General features: G+C 31.9%; 1 protein-coding gene across 2 annotated transcripts; it reads left to right on the top strand.

Moving 5' to 3' along the window:
- The first annotated feature begins 3935 nt into the window (after positions 1-3935).
- On the top strand, positions 3936-17841 carry LOC139505736 (solute carrier family 15 member 1-like). 2 transcript variants are annotated; one of them, XM_071295213.1, is made up of 3 exons: positions 3936-4118; positions 16402-16509; positions 17359-17841. In XM_071295213.1, the coding sequence occupies exons 1-3, from the start codon at positions 3996-3998 to the stop codon at positions 17530-17532; spliced, it is 405 nt and encodes a 134-aa protein (XP_071151314.1). In that variant the 5' UTR covers positions 3936-3995; the 3' UTR covers positions 17533-17841. The 2 variants fall into 2 exon arrangements, with proteins under 2 accessions (XP_071151314.1, XP_071151313.1); XM_071295212.1 differs by lacking the exons at positions 16402-16509; positions 17359-17841 and adding exons at positions 5884-5991; positions 6349-7114 and having other exon boundaries at positions 3965-4118.
- The last annotated feature ends 4507 nt before the right edge of the window (positions 17842-22348 follow it).

The raw sequence follows: 22348 nt of genomic DNA, 5'->3' as shown, positions 1-22348 counted from the left end.
TAGCAAAGTAAGTACTGGTATATCAAAGCTTTTATCACATAGAAATGTCTTTTCAAATTTATCCTTGGATATAAAGTAACCATAAAAAGACAAATGTGTCATATACAGCCTGTCTTTACAACAGAAATTCTGGTGGAAGATTAATTTTCATCATTTGTTTAAGAAGTCAAAAGTCATATATGTTAAAAAAAAAACAGAAGTTGTGTAAAACACTAAATGCACTCTAAATTCTATATATATGTTCAACCTTTATTGTTGTGGACACATGCAAATGACCAAAAAATGTTTTGTTAACTTGATGACAAGGTATTGAAAACAATACACCATAACCAATTATTGATAACCTGCAACATTAATAAATTATCAGGTGTTTTTGTTTTGGATAAAAGCATTTTAGATATTTTCAGTTGTACAAGTTTTACTGTTATTTATAGGACAAGTATTATTGTTTTATTTTCATGTTCTTTATTTCAGACAAACCTAATGTTATTCACCAGTGTAGAACAGAACTCCTTATCCATGTTTGTGATGGTACCACAGTATATAGTTATAACTGTTCTTTATTTCAGACAAACCTAATGTTATTCACCAGTGTAGAACAGAACTCCTTGTCTATGTTTGTGATGGTACCACAGTATATAGTTATAACTGTTCTTTATTTCAGACAAACCTAATGTTATTCACCAGTGTAGAACAGAACTCCTTATCTATGTTTGTCATGGTACCACAGTATATAGTTATAACTGTTCTTTATTTCAGACAAACCTAATGTTATTCACCAGTGTAGAACAGAACTCCTTGTCTATGTTTGTGATGGTACCACAGTATATAGTTATAACTGTTCTTTATTTCAGACAAACCTAATGTTATTCACCAGTGTAGAACAGAACTCCTTATCTATGTTTGTGATGGTACCACAGTATATAGTTATAACTGTTCTTTATTTCAGACAAACCTAATGTTATTCACCAGTGTAGAACAGAACTCCTTGTCTATGTTTGTGATGGTACCACAGTATATAGTTATAACTGTTCTTTATTTCAGACAAACCTAATGTTATTTACCAGTGTGGAACAGAACTCCTTATCTATGTTTGTCATGGTACCACAGTATATAGTTATAACTGTTCTTTATTTCAGACAAACCTAATGTTATTCACCAGTGTAGAACAGAACTCCTTGTCTATGTTTGTGATGGTACCACAGTATATAGTTATAACTGTTCTTTATTTCAGACAAACCTAATGTTATTCACCAGTGTAGAACAGAACTCCTTATCCATGTTTGTGATGGTACCACAGTATATAGTTATAACTGTTCTTTATTTCAGACAAACCTAATGTTATTCACCAGTGTAGAACAGAATTCCTTGTCTATGTTTGTGATGGTACCACAGTATATAGTTATAACTGTTGTCTTTATTTCAGACAAACCTAATGTTATTTACCAGTGTGGAACAGAACTCCTTATCCATGTTTGTGATGGTACCACAGTATATAGGTTTAACTGTTCTTTATTTCAGACAAACCTAATGTTATTCACCAGTGTAGAACAGAACTCTTGTCCATGTTTGTCATGGTACCACAGTATATAGTTATAACTGTTCTTTATTTCAGACAAAACTAATGTTATTCACCAGTGTAGAACAGAACTCCTTATCCATGTTTGTGATGGTACCACAGTATATAGGTTTAACTGTTCTTTATTTCAGACAAAACTAATGTTATTCACCAGTGTGGAACAGAATTCCTTGTCTATGTTTGTGATGGTACCACAGTATATAGTTATAACTGTTCTTTGTTTCAGACAAAACTAATGTTATTCACCAGTGTAGAACAGAACTCCTTATCTATGTTTGTGATGGTACCACAGTATATAGGTTTAACTGTTCTTTATTTCAGACAAACCTAATGTTATTCACCAGTGTAGAACAGAACTCCTTATCCATGTTTGTCATGGTACCACAGTATATAGGTTTAACTGTTCTTTATTTCAGACAAACCTAATGTTATTCACCAGTGTAGAACAGAACTCCTTATCCATGTTTGTCATGGTACCACAGTATATAGTTATAACTGTTCTTTATTTCAGACAAACCTAATGTTATTCACCAGTGTAGAACAGAACTCCTTTTCTATGTTTGTCATGTTACCACAGTATATAGTTATAACTGTTCTTTGTTTCAGACAAAACTAATGTTATTCACCAGTGTAGAACAGAACTCCTTATCCATGTTTGTCATGGTACCACAGTATATAGTTATAACTGTTCTTTATTTCAGACAAAACTAATGTTATTCACCAGTGTAGAACAGAACTCCTTATCCATGTTTGTGATGGTACCACAGTATATAGTTATAACTGTTCTTTATTTCAGACAAACCTAATGTTATTCACCAGTGTAGAACAGAACTCTTGTCCATGTTTGTGATGGTACCACAGTATATAGGTTTAACTGTTCTTTATTTCAGACAAACCTAATGTTATTCACCAGTGTAGAACAGAACTCTTGTCCATGTTTGTCATGGTACCACAGTATATAGTTATAACTGTTCTTTATTTCAGACAAAACTAATGTTATTCACCAGTGTAGAACAGAACTCCTTATCCATGTTTGTGATGGTACTACAGTATATAGGTTTAACTGTTCTTTATTTCAGACAAAACTAATGTTATTCACCAGTGTGGAACAGAATTCCTTGTCTATGTTTGTGATGGTACCACAGTATATAGTTATAACTGTTCTTTGTTTCAGACAAAACTAATGTTATTCACCAGTGTAGAACAGAACTCCTTATCTATGTTTGTGATGGTACCACAGTATATAGGTTTAACTGTTCTTTATTTCAGACAAACCTAATGTTATTCACCAGTGTAGAACAGAACTCCTTATCCATGTTTGTCATGGTACCACAGTATATAGGTTTAACTGTTCTTTATTTCAGACAAACCTAATGTTATTCACCAGTGTAGAACAGAACTCCTTATCCATGTTTGTCATGGTACCACAGTATATAGTTATAACTGTTCTTTATTTCAGACAAACCTAATGTTATTCACCAGTGTAGAACAGAACTCCTTTTCTATGTTTGTCATGTTACCACAGTATATAGTTATAACTGTTCTTTGTTTCAGACAAAACTAATGTTATTCACCAGTGTAGAACAGAACTCCTTATCCATGTTTGTCATGGTACCACAGTATATAGTTATAACTGTTCTTTATTTCAGACAAAACTAATGTTATTCACCAGTGTAGAACAGAACTCCTTATCCATGTTTGTGATGGTACCACAGTATATAGTTATAACTGTTCTTTATTTCAGACAAACCTAATGTTATTCACCAGTGTAGAACAGAACTCTTGTCCATGTTTGTGATGGTACCACAGTATATAGTTATAACTGTTCTTTGTTTCAGACAAAACTAATGTTATTCACCAGTGTAGAACAGAACTCCTTATCCATGTTTGTCATGGTACCACAGTATATAGTTATAACTGTTCTTTATTTCAGACAAAACTAATGTTATTCACCAGTGTAGAACAGAACTCCTTATCCATGTTTGTCATGGTACCACAGTATATAGTTATAACTGTTCTTTATTTCAGACAAAACTAATGTTATTCACCAGTGTAGAACAGAACTCCTTATCCATGTTTGTGATGGTACCACAGTATATAGTTATAACTGTTCTTTATTTCAGACAAACCTAATGTTATTCACCAGTGTAGAACAGAACTCCTTATCCATGTTTGTGATGGTACCACAGTATATAGTTATAACTGTTCTTTATTTCAGACAAACCTAATGTTATTCACCAGTGTAGAACAGAACTCCTTGTCTATGTTTGTGATGGTACCACAGTATATAGTTATAACTGTTCTTTATTTCAGACAAACCTAATGTTATTCACCAGTGTAGAACAGAACTCTTGTCCATGTTTGTGATGGTACCACAGTATATAGTTATAACTGTTCTTTGTTTCAGACAAACCTAATGTTATTTACCAGTGTAGAACAGAACTCCTTATCTATGTTTGTCATGGTACCACAGTATATAGTTATAACTGTGGGGGAAATTCTTTTCTCAATTACTGGTCTCTCGTTTGGATATTCACAGGTGATTATTATTTTATAAACCATTTGTCATTCAATATTATACATTTATTTCCCATGCCAGAGGGAGATATGAAGATTTGTTCACCCAAAAATAAGGGTGATAAAATCTTCCTATCTACCAAAACCAAGGGAAATGAATGTGTTATTCCACTGCCTCTGCATTGTTTACTTATTTACAATAACTGCATGTTACCTCGCACGATGTAGTCCTGACATTTCAGAGGGGAATATGAAGATTTGTTCAATGACTTGGGATAGTCTCAACCAATCAAATACTGATTGAACTTGCAATATGTATAAGCAGTGGAATAATATAAGTTAAATAGTTAACTAGTGACCTAATATGTTATATACATGTATAGGGTCAGTAAATTCCAATAGCACATTGTGTAACAAATATATCTTGCAGACTATCTTAATTTGTGTCATTTAGGAACATTTTGATTGGTGGCTTATCAAGGTGAACAAGTCTTCAATATAACGAACCTGCATCTCTTGGTCTATATAAAAACAAATGCCAACAATAATGATTTATCACCTTTTCATGTGTTTTCTGCATTTATTTCAATCATTCATCATCAATTTCTTTGTCTGTTGTCCGTGTTTTTAGATTTTTCCTCAAAGTCGTGTTTTTTTCTTAAAGAGATATATACCAATACTAAATGTGTCTCAAATTAAACCATGCCTATATTAAATATACATGGTCTCCACACGGTCGCTTTTAACCAATGATATTCCTAGAAATATATAGGAGGTAAGATAATTTTTGATTTATTTTTTCCAACTTCTGTATTGAGGAATGATATGTTATTTGGTTAGGAACTAATCATGCTGAGTTGAATATTTAAACGAAGTTTATTTCCTGTTGTGCAGTCACTTCCTGCTTGAAGATGTCTTGAATTTTAGCTATACATGATGTGCATAGATTTTTTGTTACATATTATTTAGCTTGGTTGATATCTAAAATTTGTCTTGTATGCCATTTATAAAACTACAAGAAAAGACAATTGGTGTTAGATGATACTTAAAGATTACATTATTATTATTATATACCAACTGGGTCAGAATTTTATTAATGTCTAAACATTCATTTTGATTTTTCTTGATTTGAGATTTTATGCCACTCTTCTTAAACTTCAGTAAAAGATACTGTATACAGCAATACTTATAACTAATGACATCATTAATTTGTCGGCCTTCAATGTATAAGATCAATTTTATTTTAATATAGATATAGGAAGATGTGGTATGAGAGCCAAATAGACAACTCTCCAACCAAGTCACAATTTATAAAATTTAACCATTATAGGTCAAGGTACATTCTTCAACACAGAGCCAAGTCTCACACTGAACAGCAAGCTATAAAGGGCCCCAAAGATTACTTGTATAAAACCATACAAACGGGAAAACCAACAGTCTAATCTATATAAAAAACAAGAAACGTGAAACACTTATGAACCACATAAACAGACAACAACCACTGAACATCAGTATTCTGACTTAGGACAGGTGCAATATGATTATTTTAATGTTTATCTATGAATTCGGAATCACATAAAAATGATTTGATATGGAGTAGATGTGTTTGAATCAGTAAGTCAACAGCATCCAAAATAAATATATACATGTATCTATATCACCTTTGATGCTGAGTAACCACAGAAACTACTTTTTTCTAAAAATGGTTTCTGTTTAAATTATCAAGAAAACTCTTATACTTTGTTGAAACTGGTTAATTGTTTTAATGTAGTTTCTTTTGTTTACAGGCACCAAAGTCAATGAAATCCTTTATTCAGGCAGCCTTTCTAATGAACACTGCCTTTGGCAATTTAATTGTTGCAATAATATCTGAAATCCGATTATTTTCTAATCAGGTAAGATATAAAATGAAGATGTGGTATGAAGATAATATTTGTACAATTTTACATAACAAATTGTATAACTGAAAATGGACAAATACTTTTGGCAATGTTGATCCTTGATTTAACAATTCTAGAAAAAGGATATTTTTGTAATCATTTTAATGACATCAAGTTCTGATTTTGAATTTTGATTTTATGGTGATGTCGGCCAATAATATTTTTCATACACAAAACAAAATTTTGAGGATTTAAAGAATATATTTCCTTTCCTAATCAATGGCGCCTTTCATGATATTTGTTTATTGTATTTTGTTAATGAGATTTTTTTATTGTATTATGTTTATGACATTAGTTTATTGTATTTTGCAGGCTGTGGAGTTTTTCTTTTATGCAGTGATTATGTTAATAGACATTCTGATATTCATGGTCATTGCTTATTTCTATGAGTATGTCAGGGTAACAGAAGAGGCTACCATACATACAGAAGATACATCAGGACTTATAGATAATTTAGAAATGGAAGATAGTTATAAAAATAAGTAATGCAATAATCGGACAACTTGTTAAAAGAATAATTTCCTGGTGTATGTCTTTTGTTCCTTTAGTATAGTAATGTTATTTTAATGAAGAAGAAAAAAACATTATAATACAAAGTTTATGTTTGGAGTTATTCTTATCTGCTGTTAATCAAGTTCTCTGATATTTTGTGATTTTTTAAAATGCTACTGCAAATTGAATTCAATTTTTCTTTGTTTAAAAGTAATGTGTGTTCAGATTTGGTGCTAAGCCAGGCGGATTGCAAAATTAATACTACCACAATGCCAAACGTGATTATAATGTTTATTTGTTACCAATATATTTGTGCATGGCAGGTTTTAATTATGAGATTATTTAGTGTTTTATTACTATAAATTTAGAAATAATTGCAATCTTTTTATTATTTCAAAATATGTGACAGGGTTAAATCTAATAATTTAAACTTGCATTCAGAAATTATTTATATTTGTTTTATTAGTTAATATTTTATGACTGAGTTCTAATCTCAAATTGTTTATGACTACATCAACCTGATGTTTACATGTTTCGATTTACCTTTACAGATGTCTTTTTGTTTTTTGTGTCATTTGGTTTTCTGTCTCATCACCCCACATCTTGTGATGAATGATATGAGCATTGGATTATATGATGATATATGAGCCAGTGCATGCGAAAAGGTACAAAAACGAAAAATTTATGCAATTCTAATAAGTGTGCATAATTATTGGCAGTAGACTTGTGATTTATAAAACACGTTTATTTTTCCTCATATCATCAAGCTTTGAGCTACTCGCACCTGCAAGTGTTGAGAACCCTCCCCCCCCCCCCCCCCTCCTTTCTTTAGCTTTATCAAAATTTTTAATGATTTTTTTTCATATCAATCATTTTCAAAGTACAGTTTAAATGGCTTGATTTGCCAATTGTTAATGTTAACCCCGGTAGCAGTAGGGATAAGGCTCTTGTTTACAATGCTGATATCAGTGCAATCAAACCGGGCAACGGTTCGAGTTCCGTGCAGCTAAGGTTGATTTATATAATAGTAAATAACTTAACTTAACTAAAATTTCAATTTCTAAAACACAAGATGTCATAGTTTTTGTATTTTCCCTCATGTTTTAATGTTGCCTTACTTTCTTTAAACCTACAGAACTGACGAAAATAATTGACTTTTGTCTCTGTAGTGTCGTAAATGTTTAAGTTTCTGGTCAGTATAGCATAAGTTCGGGGAACAAATGATTTTACACTTGCTCAAATACCAAAAATTCAGATATTTATACTTCTTTTTCTGTTTTAATTGACAAATTCGGGACAGAATTGACAATCTTATGAATGTTGACATTAATGTAATTTTTTTTCGGATAAAATCGTTTTTCAAAAATACTATAACAAACTTTGATAACGTGTCCTGCAAAGTACCTTTTCGCATGGACTGGCTCATATATCCTCCTTATTTGAAATCAGCTGGTCAAAAATAAATTGAGTAGAAAATTACAGAGCATATATTATCAGTGGAGTAAAAACAGGGAAATTACATAAGATAATTCAGAATAATTACTACAAACTTTATCATGAAATAATGGGACAAAGGAATTAATGACTCCAGAAGAGAAAAGTATGCCAGCTTGATCCATAAACAATACTTGTAAATCATTTCATTACGGTATTTTGAGAATCTCTACCTAAATAATGTAATGTTAAACCTCATCAATGTAATGACATGGATTGCCAAAACATTTGCTAAGTTTTCCATACTGTTTAATGTGAACATGACTTACAATTATAGTACATTATAATATATAGCATTTTTTGATAACCCAAATCTCCCACCAAAGAAATGAAAATTCATGTGTCTTCCAATTTGTGGTAGGAAATGCCATGTATTTAGTTACATATATATCTGTTCTCCTGTCCTATGCTTTGATAACATATTAAGTTTAAAATAAGTTTTACCACAAAATGGAAAATGCAATAAAGTTTGTTATTTTTATATATTATTTTATATTTTATTTGTATATGTAAAATATGGTGTAGGGATCAGTAAAATATATATGTATCAGTGTGCAAATGAAGATTTCATTTTTTTACATGAGAGATTAAACTTTTAAATGAAACCATGTATCAATTGTATAAAAGATTATTTCCCTTGAAATGCTGCATTAGTTCAACTACTATATGTAGAAATGAATCTAAAGAATAATGAAACTACTTGAATCTTCATGAATCTGAATTAGAAGATTTTGCTTTTTACTCTTTTGAGAGAATAGATAAGGTTGTGAATGGGTTTTTTTTGTTGATTTTTTTAACTACATTCCTGTTTTTAGCTCACCTTTCCAAAAGGAAATGGGAGCTTTTGCCATCACTTGGCATCCATCGTCCGTCGTCGTTGTCGTCATCGTCGTAAACTATTAGCCATGGCTAAAAATAGAACATAGGGGTAAAATGCAGTTTTTAGCTTATAACTCAAAAATCAAAGCATTTAGAGCAATCTGACATGGGTAAAATTGTTTGTCAGGTCAAGATCTATCTGCCCTGAAATTTTCAGATGAATCGGACAACCCGTTATTAGGTTGCTGCCCCTGAATTGGTAATTTTAAGGAAATTTTGCTGTTTTTGGTTATTATCATGAATATTATTATAGATAGAGATAAACTGTAGACAGCAAAAATGTTCAGCAAAGTAAGATTTACAAATAAGTCAACATGACCGAAATGGTCAGTTGACCCCTTTAGGAGTTATGGCCCTTTATAGTCAATTTTAAACCATTTTCCGTAAATCTTGGTTATCTTTTACAAAAATCTTCTCCTCTGAAACTACTGGGCCAAATTTAACCAAACATGGCCAAAATCATTATTAGGGTATCTAGTTTAAAAATTGTGTCCGATGACCCGGCTAACCAACCAAGATGGCCGCCATGGCTAAAAATAGAACATAGGGGTAAAATGCAGTTTTTAGCTTATAACTCACAAACCAAAGCATTTAGAGCAAATCTGACATGGGGGGGTAAAATTGTTTATCAGGCCAAGATCTATCTGCCCTGAAATTTTCAGTTGAATTGGACAACCCGTTGTTGGGTTACCGCCCCTGAATTGGTAATTTTAAGGAAATTTTGCTGTTTTTGGTTATTGTCTTGAATATTATTATAGATGTAGATAAACTGTAAACAGCAATAATGTAATGCTTGGGGTATACAATGTTTTTTTATACTTCTATCATAAATTATATTATGAACACGAGACAAACGAGACATTTCAGTGTGTCCACTCTAGTTTTTGCTTTTGAAGAAGATATGACAGAATCGAAGAACCATTTATATAAATTGAAGACCCAAAATAATCATTCATGGAAGATTTAAGCAAAAAATTTAAGGTGAGCGATTCAGGCTCTTGAGAGCCTCTGGTTTTTTTTTAAGTTTGCAAATTTTGTGTCAGATATAGTTGATATAGTATACCTCATTGTAAAGTGTTAATATAATTTTTAATAATGCTACTTTATAATGTCTACATTAATTCCTAAACATAAGGTTTAAATGTTACAGAATATTATCAGGGTATTAGATAAAATTTATTGCTGCATAATATGTTTATTAAAAGCCGAACTCATTTGTTTTTATTTTTTGATCTTTTTACGCAATACTTGCTTTTGTCGAGCCTTCGACTTAAGTCGAAAAAGCGAGACTAAGCGATCCTGCATTCCGTCGTCGTCGGTGTCCACAAATATTCACTCTGTGGTTAAAGTTTTTGAAATTTTAATAACTTTCTTAAACTATACTGAATTTCTACCAAACTTTGACAGAAGTTTGTATATGATCATAAGAAAGTATCCAGAAGTAAATTTTGTAAAAATAAAATTCCATTTTTTCCGTATTTTACTTATAAATGGACTTAGTTTTTCAGCGAGGAAACATTACATTCACTCTGTGGTTAAAGTTTTTAAAATTTTAATAACTTTCATAAACTATCCTTGATTTGTACCAAACTTGGACAGAAGCTTGTTTATGATCATAAGATAGTATCAAGAAGAAAATTTTGTAAAAATAAATTTCCACTTTTCCGTATTTTACTTATAAATGGACTTAGTTTTTTTGCCAGAAACAAAACATTCACTCTGTGGTTTAAGTTTTTAAAATTTTATAATGTTCTTAAACTATCCTTGATTTCTACCAAACTTAGACAAAAGCTTGTTTCTGATCATAAGATATTATTCAGAAGTAAATTTTGTAAAAAAAAAATCACTTTTTCCGTATTTTACTTATAAATGGACTTAGTTTTTCTTTCAGTTAACATTACATACAGTCTGCAGTTAAAGTTTATAAAACATTTATTAGATTCATAAACTATCCTGGATTTTTTTACCAAACTTGGAAGCTTCTTTCAATCAAAAGACAGTATCGAGAGGGAAATTTTTATTGATGTTTTTCCTCATTTTTGTTGAGTCTGCGATTAACAGCAAAAGTAGGCGAGACACTGGGTTCCGTGGAACCCTTACAAATTTTTTTATGAAAAGCTGTTACAGCAAGAAGAAAAATACTTTTTTTTAGCCATTTGTTAATACAAAATTTCTTTTTATTGTACAAAATTATTCACATTTTTCATGGTTCTTTTTTATTTTCTCATGCTGATTTTTTTTTCTTGTAATCTTGAAATCCTATAAATAAGGTGATCAGATGATGAAACAATCCAAAGAAGGATAAGATCAAATGTATCCTATTTTTTAATAAACATTAAATTAAGTGATGACTGGTCAAAATTAAAGAATGGATAACTGAAACTTTTACATATTTTAAGACATCTATATCAGTTCTAGAAAATTATTAATTAAACCTAGATAGTTGTAAAATTTACATTTGATATTATTTTGTTTAAAATTTACATTTGGATATTATTTTGTTTCTTTTTGAATAATCAGTAATTAATTGATTGATAAAAAAAAATAGTTACAAGTTCTTCTAGAACATGATCTTTTATTGTAGGTTTATAACAAAGTTTAATCATTCCTGTAGGTGAATGGTTTTGCAATGAGTACTACATATGTAGATATTAATTTATGAGATCTAATACTTTTGTCTGAAAGAGTAATTATATTTTTATATAAAGTTAGTTGATATTATATTTGTTATGCGTTAAGTTTTTTTTTTAAATAAAATTTCGTGTTAATTATTTCTATATTTTTCTATCTTGAGTATGTATGTTATTCCAAGCATGTTATCATGGTAGAAATTTACATGTTTTATTTATATTTAGTTTAGTTAGGGATTCAATTTTTCCAGGTGATCTGGTTCCTTCTAAGAAAATTATGTTTTTATTGTATTACTTTTTTTCATCATGAGTTATTTTTGTTGAGATCTTGAAATCCTACGAGAGATGAAATCTGTACCACACTGATGTCAATACTTGATCTTCATTATTAAAAAAATCTAAGTGAAGCTGTGTTGCTATTCATTTATGTATAAAATAAAAGTTGGGTAAAGGTAAATGAGACAGCAACCAAACAACAACATTAACCAAAAATCCTTAAGATGGCAAATGTCTTCAATAACATACAGGTTCCAATACAATATATCAAGCATTTAATCCTTCCAATTGATATAACTCTTTATGACATTCATCATTAAACTTTATAAAAGAATCCGTTGAACATAGTGTAGCACAAAGCTTGTTAAAGGTGACAAAAGGGGACATGTTAGAGCTCAAATATTTAATCTTAAATATCCTGGCTCCCAATTATGAAATATTATATCTTGCATTCACTTCTATCAGACTTGTGGCTTGACCTCTATTCACATTTATCAGACTTGTGGCTTGACCTCTGTCGTGTGGTGTTGAAGATAATATGTTTTCCTTTAGTAAACTTCTGTTCAGAAATCAAATGCCATCCTGAAATGATGTCAAAACAGTGATGACTTAATTATATTTATTCAATGAAAGGATAATCTATTTGATTTTTAGGGACATACTGAGGTTATGGATCAAGGTCTGAATCATTTACATGCTGGATTGAATGTTTTTTTTGTTAATATTTATTGTTTTTATAAGAACATGGATAAACAATTAAAATTACAATGTCAGATGTATTTTGTACAATGCACGAGATCAAAATGGATGTTTTTGTCGGTTTAACACCTCTAGAACGTAAAAGTAACTGATTAAAAACATCATGTTTCTGTTCATTTTCAGCTCACCTGGCCCAAAGATCCAATAAAGCTTTTCTCATCACATTGCATCTGTCAACGTCTATTAAATTATACAAAAATCTTCTCATCTGAACTGGGCCGACATTATCAAACTTTACCACAATCATCAATCTAGGGTGTGTGTGTTTAATGACCAAGCCAGACAACCAAGATGGCTAAATATAGAACATAGGGTTAAAATGCAAGTTTTGTCTATTTGAAATCGTTATAAATAGACAAAACTTGACAAGGCAGTCAATTTTGCGGTTTAGTTATTAGACTGTCACTCTACAGGAGTGATTTGCCTTAAATGAAGATCTTTTGGGTACAGATTGCATGAAATTCAATAAAACTCTATGGTTCTGACTTGATATCTAAATCTTCGAAGGTTCATCACTACTTTTGAGATACACAAAATATAGTGCATTGATCATTGAACATTATTTACATCATATCCATTAACAATTCCAGAATTTTATCAATGAAAAATATGCTCAGATATTCAAGTTACCTATCAAAAAAATTACATAAGTTGTGTAAGGTGCAAAGGTAAAAAAAAAAAATGAACGAAAAACAAATATGTAGCATATAAACAAACGACAACCACTGAATTACAGGCTCCTGACTTTGGACAGGCACATACATAAATAATGTGGCGGGTTAAAACATTACTTTATACAATGGAATATTTTATTTTACTTCCCACTTCAAACATTAAAGCAATCTTTACCCTTCAGTGCTTATATATTAGCACTTTGATTTACCCTCTTTAGTGTTGTGAGCAAAATCCAAAGAAGAAAGAGAGAAACAACAGCATTATGTGTGTATTGCATGGCAATACATAGTCCTGTACCTACCGGTTAAAAATTCGTTGTATTAAAACAAAATTTTATCTTAATCTATAACTTGTCGTGGTGAAAGCTTTATTACAAACATCAAGCCTATATCTTCAAGAACGACATAAAATGTCAGGAACAGTGCAAGGAGAGATAAGAGGGCATTTTTAGACAAACTGACAGCAGAAGCAGACAAAGCAAACAACATCAAAGCTCTGTATAACAATATAAAACTGCGAACAGGGAAATACCAGAAAGGAAGTAGACTAGTCAAAAGCAAAGAAGGGAAAACACTCAACACACATGAAGAGCAAATAAAAAGATGGGTTGAGCATTTCAAGAATGTGCTAAACAAGGAGTCACCTGTAAATAAATCTGACATTCCACCCTCTTAGAGCTTTTGGCAATAAAGAAAGACACATGGTAAAGCTTTTTTAAGCATTTGTGACTCCTTTCTCAATTTTATAGAGGAATAATGCTACTATCAGTTTCAGGGAAAGTTTTAAATAGAGTAATGTTAAACCGACTCAAAAATGCTATAGATGGAAAGCTACGTGACAACCAAGCTGGATTTAGACAAAACCGATAATGTGCAGACCAAATAGCAAACTTACGTATCATCCTCGAACCATCACAAGATTTTAATTCAATCCCTCTATTCTGTTTTTGTCGTCTTTGCCAAAGCCTTTGACAGTTTAGATAGAGATGTGTTGTGGCAGTTGATGAGACACTATGGCATTCATGGAAAAAGTTATTACCATCATCAGAAACACCAATACAGGAATGCAGAGCAAGGTTATACATAAAGGTCAACTAACAGAAGCCTTTGATATAACAACTGGGGTAGGACAAGGCTGTCTCCTTTCACCTATGCTATTCATCCTAGCAGTTGACTGGATCACGAAGCAAGCCACAGATGGCAGAAGAAACGGTATCCAATGGACCATGTTTACCCAGCTGGATGACCTAGACTTTGCCGATGACATTGCCTTGCTGTCCCACAACCACCAACAAATGCAGGACAAACTAGAGAAGGTTGAAGAGAGAGCAGCAGAAATAGGCCTTTCCATCAATCACAATAAGACCAAAGTGTTAAAGTCAAACACAAAGTCCAAAGCAAGTCTGATGGTTAACACCCAAGCTTTTGAAGAAGTGGAATCCTTTACATACCTTGGAAGCATGGTTGATAATCTTTGCGACTCAGATAAAGATGTAGAGATCAGAACTGCATTTGGTCAATTTGGAAAGCAAGGAACATCACTCCCAAGACCAAAATACGCTTGTGCAATTCAAACGTAAAACCCATACTCTTAAGTAATATGGAGCTGAGACTTAGAAACAACAAAAAACTCATGAACTTCAAGTCTTCTTTAACAACTGCATCAGGCACATCCTTAACATCAGATGGCCTGAGAAGATATTAAACAAAGATATTTGGGGAAAGACAAACCTATCCCCAGTTGATGGAGAGTTGAAAAAGAGAAAATGGCGATGGATAGGACACATTCTGAGGAAGCCAAAGACTTAACATTACAATGCAAGCCTTACAGTGGAACCCACAAGGAAAGCGTGGCAGGGACAGACCAAGATACACCTGGAGAAGGAATGTTGCCGCCGAGATGGAAAAAGAAGGGTACAAGTGGCATGATCTGGAGAGGCTAGAAAAGAACAAAACAAGGTGGAGAAATATCGTTAATGGTCTATCCTCTACCAAGGGGCAACAGGATTAAGCAAGTAAGCATCTTGTCATGACAAAACAATACACCAAATATCATATAAATATCTTCAAGAAGGAAAAAGAGTGTGGAAAACAAACTGATTTGCAAGACAGACAGATTGAGTGCAAACTTTTGACTTGGTAAAACTTTAGGATTACAGTATTTCAACTGCGTTTGGAATGTTGAAGATAATGCAAAATAAATAATACTGAAGCCAGGAACCTGTTGTTCAGTGTTTGTCAATTGTTGTTGTCCTTCAGTGTTTCTCGTTTTTTTTTAAATGTTGTCATTTCAGCGATGTTTGTTAACATTGTCCTAAAGCGGGAGGTTTGGTTAGCAATTAAACCAGGTTCCACCCATCATTTTTCTAAAAATGTCCTGTACCAAGTCAGGAATATGGCAGTTCTTATCAAATAGTTCGTTTCTATGTTTGTTGGCGTTTTTGTTTTTTGTTGCACTTAAGTGTTCCCGCTGTTCCTTTTGGATTAGTTGTGTTTCCCTTGGTTTTTGGTTTGTAACCGAATTTGTATTCTTTCAATCGATTGTTGACTATTAAACATCAGTATACTACAGTTGTCCTAATTATATAAATTAGACCTTTGGTTTTCCAGTTTGAATTATTTTACACTATTCATTTTGGGGCCCTTTATAGCTTGCTGTTCAGTGTGAACCAAGGTTCTGTGTCGAAGGTCGTAATTGATTACTTTTACACATTGTAACTAATTACATCATTAATTAATTTGCCTACAATGTATGACATCAATGCTCTCTCTATTTCATTATATTTTATCTTCAAAACTAGAATAAAATGTGATATGGAGAAGTGATGGATGTATCAATAAACCAACATCATCAAAATAGATATCTAAATGTATCTATATCGCCTATGAGGCTGAGTTCGTTTCTGTGTATGTTACATTTTAGTGATGTGTTTCTGTTCTGTCTTAGTTCTCCTCTTATATTTGATGTGTTTCACTCAGTTTAATTTTGTAACCCGGAATTGTTTTTTTTTTCTCTATCGATTTATGAATTTCGAACAGCGGTATACTACTGTTGCCTTTATTAACCACAGAAACTAAATGGTTTCTTTAAATTTTCCAAACAACTTCTATACTCTTCCTGAACTTGGTAATTTTTAATGTAGTTTTTCTTTTGTTTACAGGCACCAAAGTCCATGAAAGCTTTTATCCAGGCAGTCTTTCTAATGAACCAAGCCTTTGGTAATTTTATTGTTGCAATAATAATTGAAATGCAATTATTTTCCAATCAGGTGAGAAAGTAATCTTACAATTGCACATAACAAACTGTTTGACAAAAATATTTATACATCAAACCCAAAACTGAAAATGTATTTTAAGCTTAATCGGTTGTCCATCTCATGTTCAAAAGGTTATATTTGTCCTTAGTTTTATATGAGCTCATGATCTTATTTTTAATTTTTATTTCATGGTAATATGAAATTATGTTTGCCACACATATGTCACAGGCTTAGCCAATGAAAAATGTAGCATTACAAAACATTTATAATATATAAACAATGTTGCATAATAAAACTTCTAGGATATGAAAGATGTAGCATAACAAAACTTTTTTCTTAAAATACCCTGTACCAAGTTAGGAAGATGACAGTTGTTATCTTATAGTTCGTCTCTATGTATGATGCACTGTCGTTTGTTTTTTGTTGCACTTCAGTGTATCTGTTGTTTCGTTGTTTTCCTCTTACAATTGATGCGTTTCCCTTTAGTTTGTAACCCGGATTTGTTTTCTCTCAATCGATTTGTGACTTTTTAACAGCGGTATGCTACTTCTGCCTTTATTTAGGATATGAAAAAGGAAGCATTACAAAACTTTTAGGATATGAAAAATGTAGCATAACAAAACTTTAGGGATATGAAAAAGGTAGCATAATAAAACTCGTAAAACATGAAAAAGGTAGCATAATAAAACTCGTAAAACATGAAAAAGGTAGCATAAATATTTTTTTATGATTTGAAAAATGTAGCATAACAAAACTTGAACAGCGGTAAGTTACTGTTGCCTTTATTTAGGATATGAAAAATTACATTTCCTTTCCTCGTCATTGGTGACTATAATGACATCAGTTTATTGTATATTGTAGGCTGTGGAGTTTTTCTTCTTTGCAGTGATTATGTTAATAGACATTTTGATATTCATGGTGATTGCTTATTTCTATGAGTATGTAAGGGTTACAAAAGAAGCTACCATACATACAGAAGATACGTCAGGACTTATAGACAATTTAGAAATGGAAGAAAATTATAAAAATAAGTAATGCAATGATCCGAAAACTTATTATAAAAATAATTTCTTGCAATGTGTTTTCTGTCCCTTTTTAATACAACTGTATGAGAATACACGTGCTACTGCAAATTAAAATGAGCATAGAGCATGGCAGGATAGAATTATTTCGATTCTAATAGGAATATTTGAACTTTTTCACTTCGAAGCGGACCTATAGTAGACACTCGAAATGTCGCCATTTTGATTTCATGAACCAAAAACGTAATAGAAAATCAGCAGTTTATCAATAAAAAAAGAACAGAAACATTTAAACTTACTTTTAGAATGTTTTTATTTAATTTCCTAGCGAGCAACACCAACAAAAACGTCTATTTTGATCTCTGGTATTGTTCAAAATTTATCTGATGTTGCAATTTCAATTGTGACGTCAATCACGTGCAGCCCATGTTCTATTTGAATTAGAACATGGCTTTGTACCCAAAGCTTAAGAAGAACGTCATATTAGAATCAATATTAAGGTTTTTATTAACGCTAATAATGTGACTTGGTGATTATTGCAATGATAAGAACTTGCATTCTGATACCAATGATACAATATCTATGTAGATATAAGAAGGTGTGGTATAAGTACCAATGAGACAACTCTTCATTCAAGTCATAATTTGTAAAATTAAACCATTATAGATAAAAAGGGCACAGAAGTGACCAGGAAAAAAAAATCCAGGAAAACCAACAGTCTAATCCATATGAAAAACGAGAAACAATTAGATTTTCCAGAAATCGCTATACTTATCTTGCATGTTTGTCTATTTTTCAAAAATCTAATAATAATAAATGCTCACAACAACTTCTGAATTTACAGTATAAATAGGGCAACAACCTTAGGTAATTATTCAGAATAATGACCAAAACCCCCTTTTTTTACCCTGAAAAAATAATAAGGGACAAACAGTGGGAAACAATGTTTCAGGTAGAACCACATCACAAAATTGTAAAATGGTAACTGATTAACATATAGAATACTTGATCATTACAAAAAGGCGATTTGGAAATCTTTGCTTTGATGATGTGATGTTGAGACTCACTGTCATGTTATGGGTCGCTAAAACATTTGCAATGTTTTCAATACGGTTTTGATTTAAAAGTGACAATTAATTGTCAAAAAGGACAAAAGAGAAATGACAATCATACAATGTTGCTATTAGAAAGTATAACAATAAGAATACCGAACTTTGAGAAAAATTCAAAACGGAAAGTCCCTAATCGAATGGTGAAATCAAAAGCTAAAACACATCAAACGAATGTATAACAACAGTCATATCCCTGACTTGGTACAGACATTTTCTTATGTAGATAATGGTGGAATAAACCTGGTTTGTTAGACATATAAAGATTCAGCTGGATATACGAGATATGCAGGTGTCTTCCACCATCATAACTCATCATAAAGTCAAAATGGCTTGGGTAATATATCCAACTTACCTGTGCCTTGTGTTCATCCTCATAAAGTCGGCGGATCTCATTGAGGCAGTATAGAGTGGGTGATAATTCCAACTAATTTGAGCCATGTATCCCTCGTAACTCATATGGATCTGGCTATAAGACTGTTGATCTCATTGAAGCTGAATTCAAACTTATGCAGGTGAAGGCTTTATAGGTCAGGGAGACAACTATAGATTTAGGGGTCAGTAGGTCAAAGGTCATATGTACTTAATGAAATATATTTTTAGTTGAAATTCGGTTTCCAAAGTAAACTTCAGTAGGCCATCTGGATTTAAATGACACTTATAGGCATAAGGGGTAAGGAAGACACTGATTTTTGGTTCAGTAGGTCAAAGGTAAAGGTCAAATGTACTTAACGAAATATTGTGAAATTCAGTTTCCAGAGAATAACTTTACTAATTCTTCGTTGATTTTTAAAGAAACATATGTATGTTAAGGTTTAAGGGGTTAGATACACTAGTACTACGTCTTGTCTACATGATGTATATTTTAACTGTAACTCATGTACAGACCAATTCCAATACCGTGAACTCTTTTGACATATGTTGAATACATGACGTACACTTTAATTGCAATTCAAGTACAGAACAATTCAATTCAAATACACCAAAAACTATGAACATTTATGTGCAATCCCTTTAAAACTTTCGACTAGACATAAAATTGAGAATGGAAATGGGGAATGTGTTAAAGAGACAACAACCCGACCATAGAGCAGACAACAGCATAAGGTCACCAACAGGTCTTCAATGCAGCGAGAAATTCCCGCACCTGGAAGCGTCCTTCAGCTGGTCCCTAAACAAATATATATGTCGTGTACAAGTTGCGATTTTGTACAGGTTATAACATGTACAAAAATATTGTACATGTTATAACATGTATAATGCAAAAATACAAGTTATAACATGTACAAAAAGTACCTCATACATGTTATAACCTGTACAAAATATTGCTTAAAAATGGTCTTAACTTGTACAAAATTTAAAATAAATCTTAATGAAGTGAAATATACATTTAAATTCACCAATGCATAAAGAACAACAATAAATAGGCCAGAACGTGTCTTTTTCTGTAGAGGACAATGATCACAAAGTTTCAGAAATATATGTTTCATGATTTATGTTGGCAAAATTTGTTTTCATGTAATTGTATGTTTTATGCAGTCCATCATGGCTTAAATAAGTGTGAAACCATTTACTAAAAGCTTGCATTCCTCAATGACAATTACATTAGATACTAGTACCTAAATTCTTCCAAAAAATTTAAGAACGATTCCTAACAATTTTTATAGCATGCAAAGACTAAAACAATGTCTTATATGCCTACTCTGTAAAGGCAAGAGAGAGCTGAAATAGTTTTCATTGGACCACGCTTCATTATCAATATCTTTGGATCTACTCTTCAACATTTTTGGCCTTCAGCATGATTTATGTAAATTTATAACTCAATTTTTGTTTATAAACTATAAGATCATTGCATGAGGCGAATGTCCCTTTTGATGTTTTAAATATATATCCTCTACTTTGAAAGCATGTATTTGTGGCCTTTGGATGCTGTCTGCTCCATGGGCGGGTTGTTGTCTTTTAGACACATACCCCATTTCAATTCCCAATTTTATTTGTAGACACATCTATCCTGGCTATCCTCTTATGTCTTTTAGTGTCAACTAGAAAGAAAGTATTTTACTATTGCCTTCAAAGTGGACACATACAATTATAATTCATCAAATAAAGATATGTCCATCGATAGTCATAAGAGGATCATAAGACATGTCCTAAGATATATCTTATGACAGGTCTTAGGAATACTTCGTAATACCGACCCCTGGACGACATTAACTGTATCAAAAAAGGATAAAACACACTAACATGAAGAAATAATACAAAAGTTATGAAAATGATACATTGTGATATTGAGGTCAACATCATCTGTTGCAATAATAGAAAAATATCCTTGTTTTTTCGATTTTGTACAAGTTAAAACCGTTTTTAAGCAATATTTTGTACAGGTTATAACATGTATGAGGTACTTTTGTACATGTTATAACTTGTATTTTTGCATTATACAAGTTATAACATGTACAATATTTTTGTACATGTTATAACCTGTACAAAATCGCAACTTGTACACGACATATATATATATACTAGTTCAGTGATAATGAACGCCATACTAAACTCAAAATTGACTTTGGACAGGCGCAAAAATGCAGCGGGGTTAAACATGTTTATGAGATCTCAACCCTCCCCTTATACCTCTAGCCAATGCAGAAAGGTAAACGTATAACAATAACTTGACGTACATATTATTAACTGTACACCATGTACAAACCTACTCAATCTTTATAGACACAAACCTAATGTACATTAATGTGCATTCCAATCAAAACTTTCGACATGCTTTGTCTACAGACCAAATTATTAAATCAACATACACCTACTCTGATGAAATTAATGTGTACTAATACCATCAACACTTTGGACCGGCTTTGTCATCTTGGCATTCACATCAACTGTACCTCAACGGCAGGCCAATTCAATCTGCATATACCAAAATCTAATGAATATTAATGTATATTTAATCATCAAAACTTTTAGCAGTTATTGTCTACTTATCATATACATCAATTGTCCCTCAAGTACCAATTCAATCTACATATATGTAGTATAGCTTTTTGACTCCTTGAAGGTAAGATGAAAACCAACTTTACAGGTATCTCAGGTGATACTCTCGGGAATAAAAACTTCACAAGCAAATGAAACTGTAGCACATTCAAGAGGAAAAAGAGAATTGAAATCATGGTCGAAAACTTTGTTCAAATTAGTCTGTTGATCCGTAACAGTGCTCTAGCTAGAATTCAAAAGGGGCAGGGGTGCCAGTGGAGGGCAGGGCACTTTTTTATGATAGAAGGCACTGCTCATTTCTTTTGTCTACGTCCCTGCGTGTATCACGAGTTCACATATTTTTTTACTGTATATATTGTCAATAAAGATGCATAAGTTGTTGTTATGATTATTTGTTCTATAAAATTTGCATAAGAAAAGTCATTCATGTTCATATAACATGGCAATACACATTCATACTATTAACCAAAAGAGGCAAAATAAACTTACTATTCTCCCCCACCCCCTCTCCTTCCAAAAAGAAAGAACATAAACTAAACATCTCATAGTTTACCATACATGTACATGACAGAGTAGTTGTATTTCAAAATTTTCATCTAGAGCTTGGCCCTCAAAACTTTTTTGTTTGTTTGTGTTTAGGAATATATTATTTATTGTAACTTCATCATGTTGATTTGTGATGAGAGTTTAACTACACACTTCCATTTTTGTAAGTTGATA

Source organism: Mytilus edulis, unplaced genomic scaffold (genome assembly GCF_963676685.1).
Source record: "Mytilus edulis unplaced genomic scaffold, xbMytEdul2.2 SCAFFOLD_1662, whole genome shotgun sequence".
Lineage (NCBI taxonomy): Eukaryota > Metazoa > Mollusca > Bivalvia > Mytilida > Mytilidae > Mytilus > Mytilus edulis.
This window is presented reverse-complemented; position numbering and strand designations above follow the sequence as displayed.

Coding starts and splice junctions, on each gene's coding strand:
- LOC139505736 (XM_071295213.1), top strand. CDS start 3,996: ATGTTATTTACCAGTGTAGAACAGAACTCCTTATCTATGTTTGTCATG. Junction 4,119..16,401: donor TCTCGTTTGGATATTCACAG/GTGATTATTATT, acceptor TTTTGTTTACAG/GCACCAAAGTCCATGAAAGC. Junction 16,510..17,358: donor TGCAATTATTTTCCAATCAG/GTGAGAAAGTAA, acceptor TGTATATTGTAG/GCTGTGGAGTTTTTCTTCTT.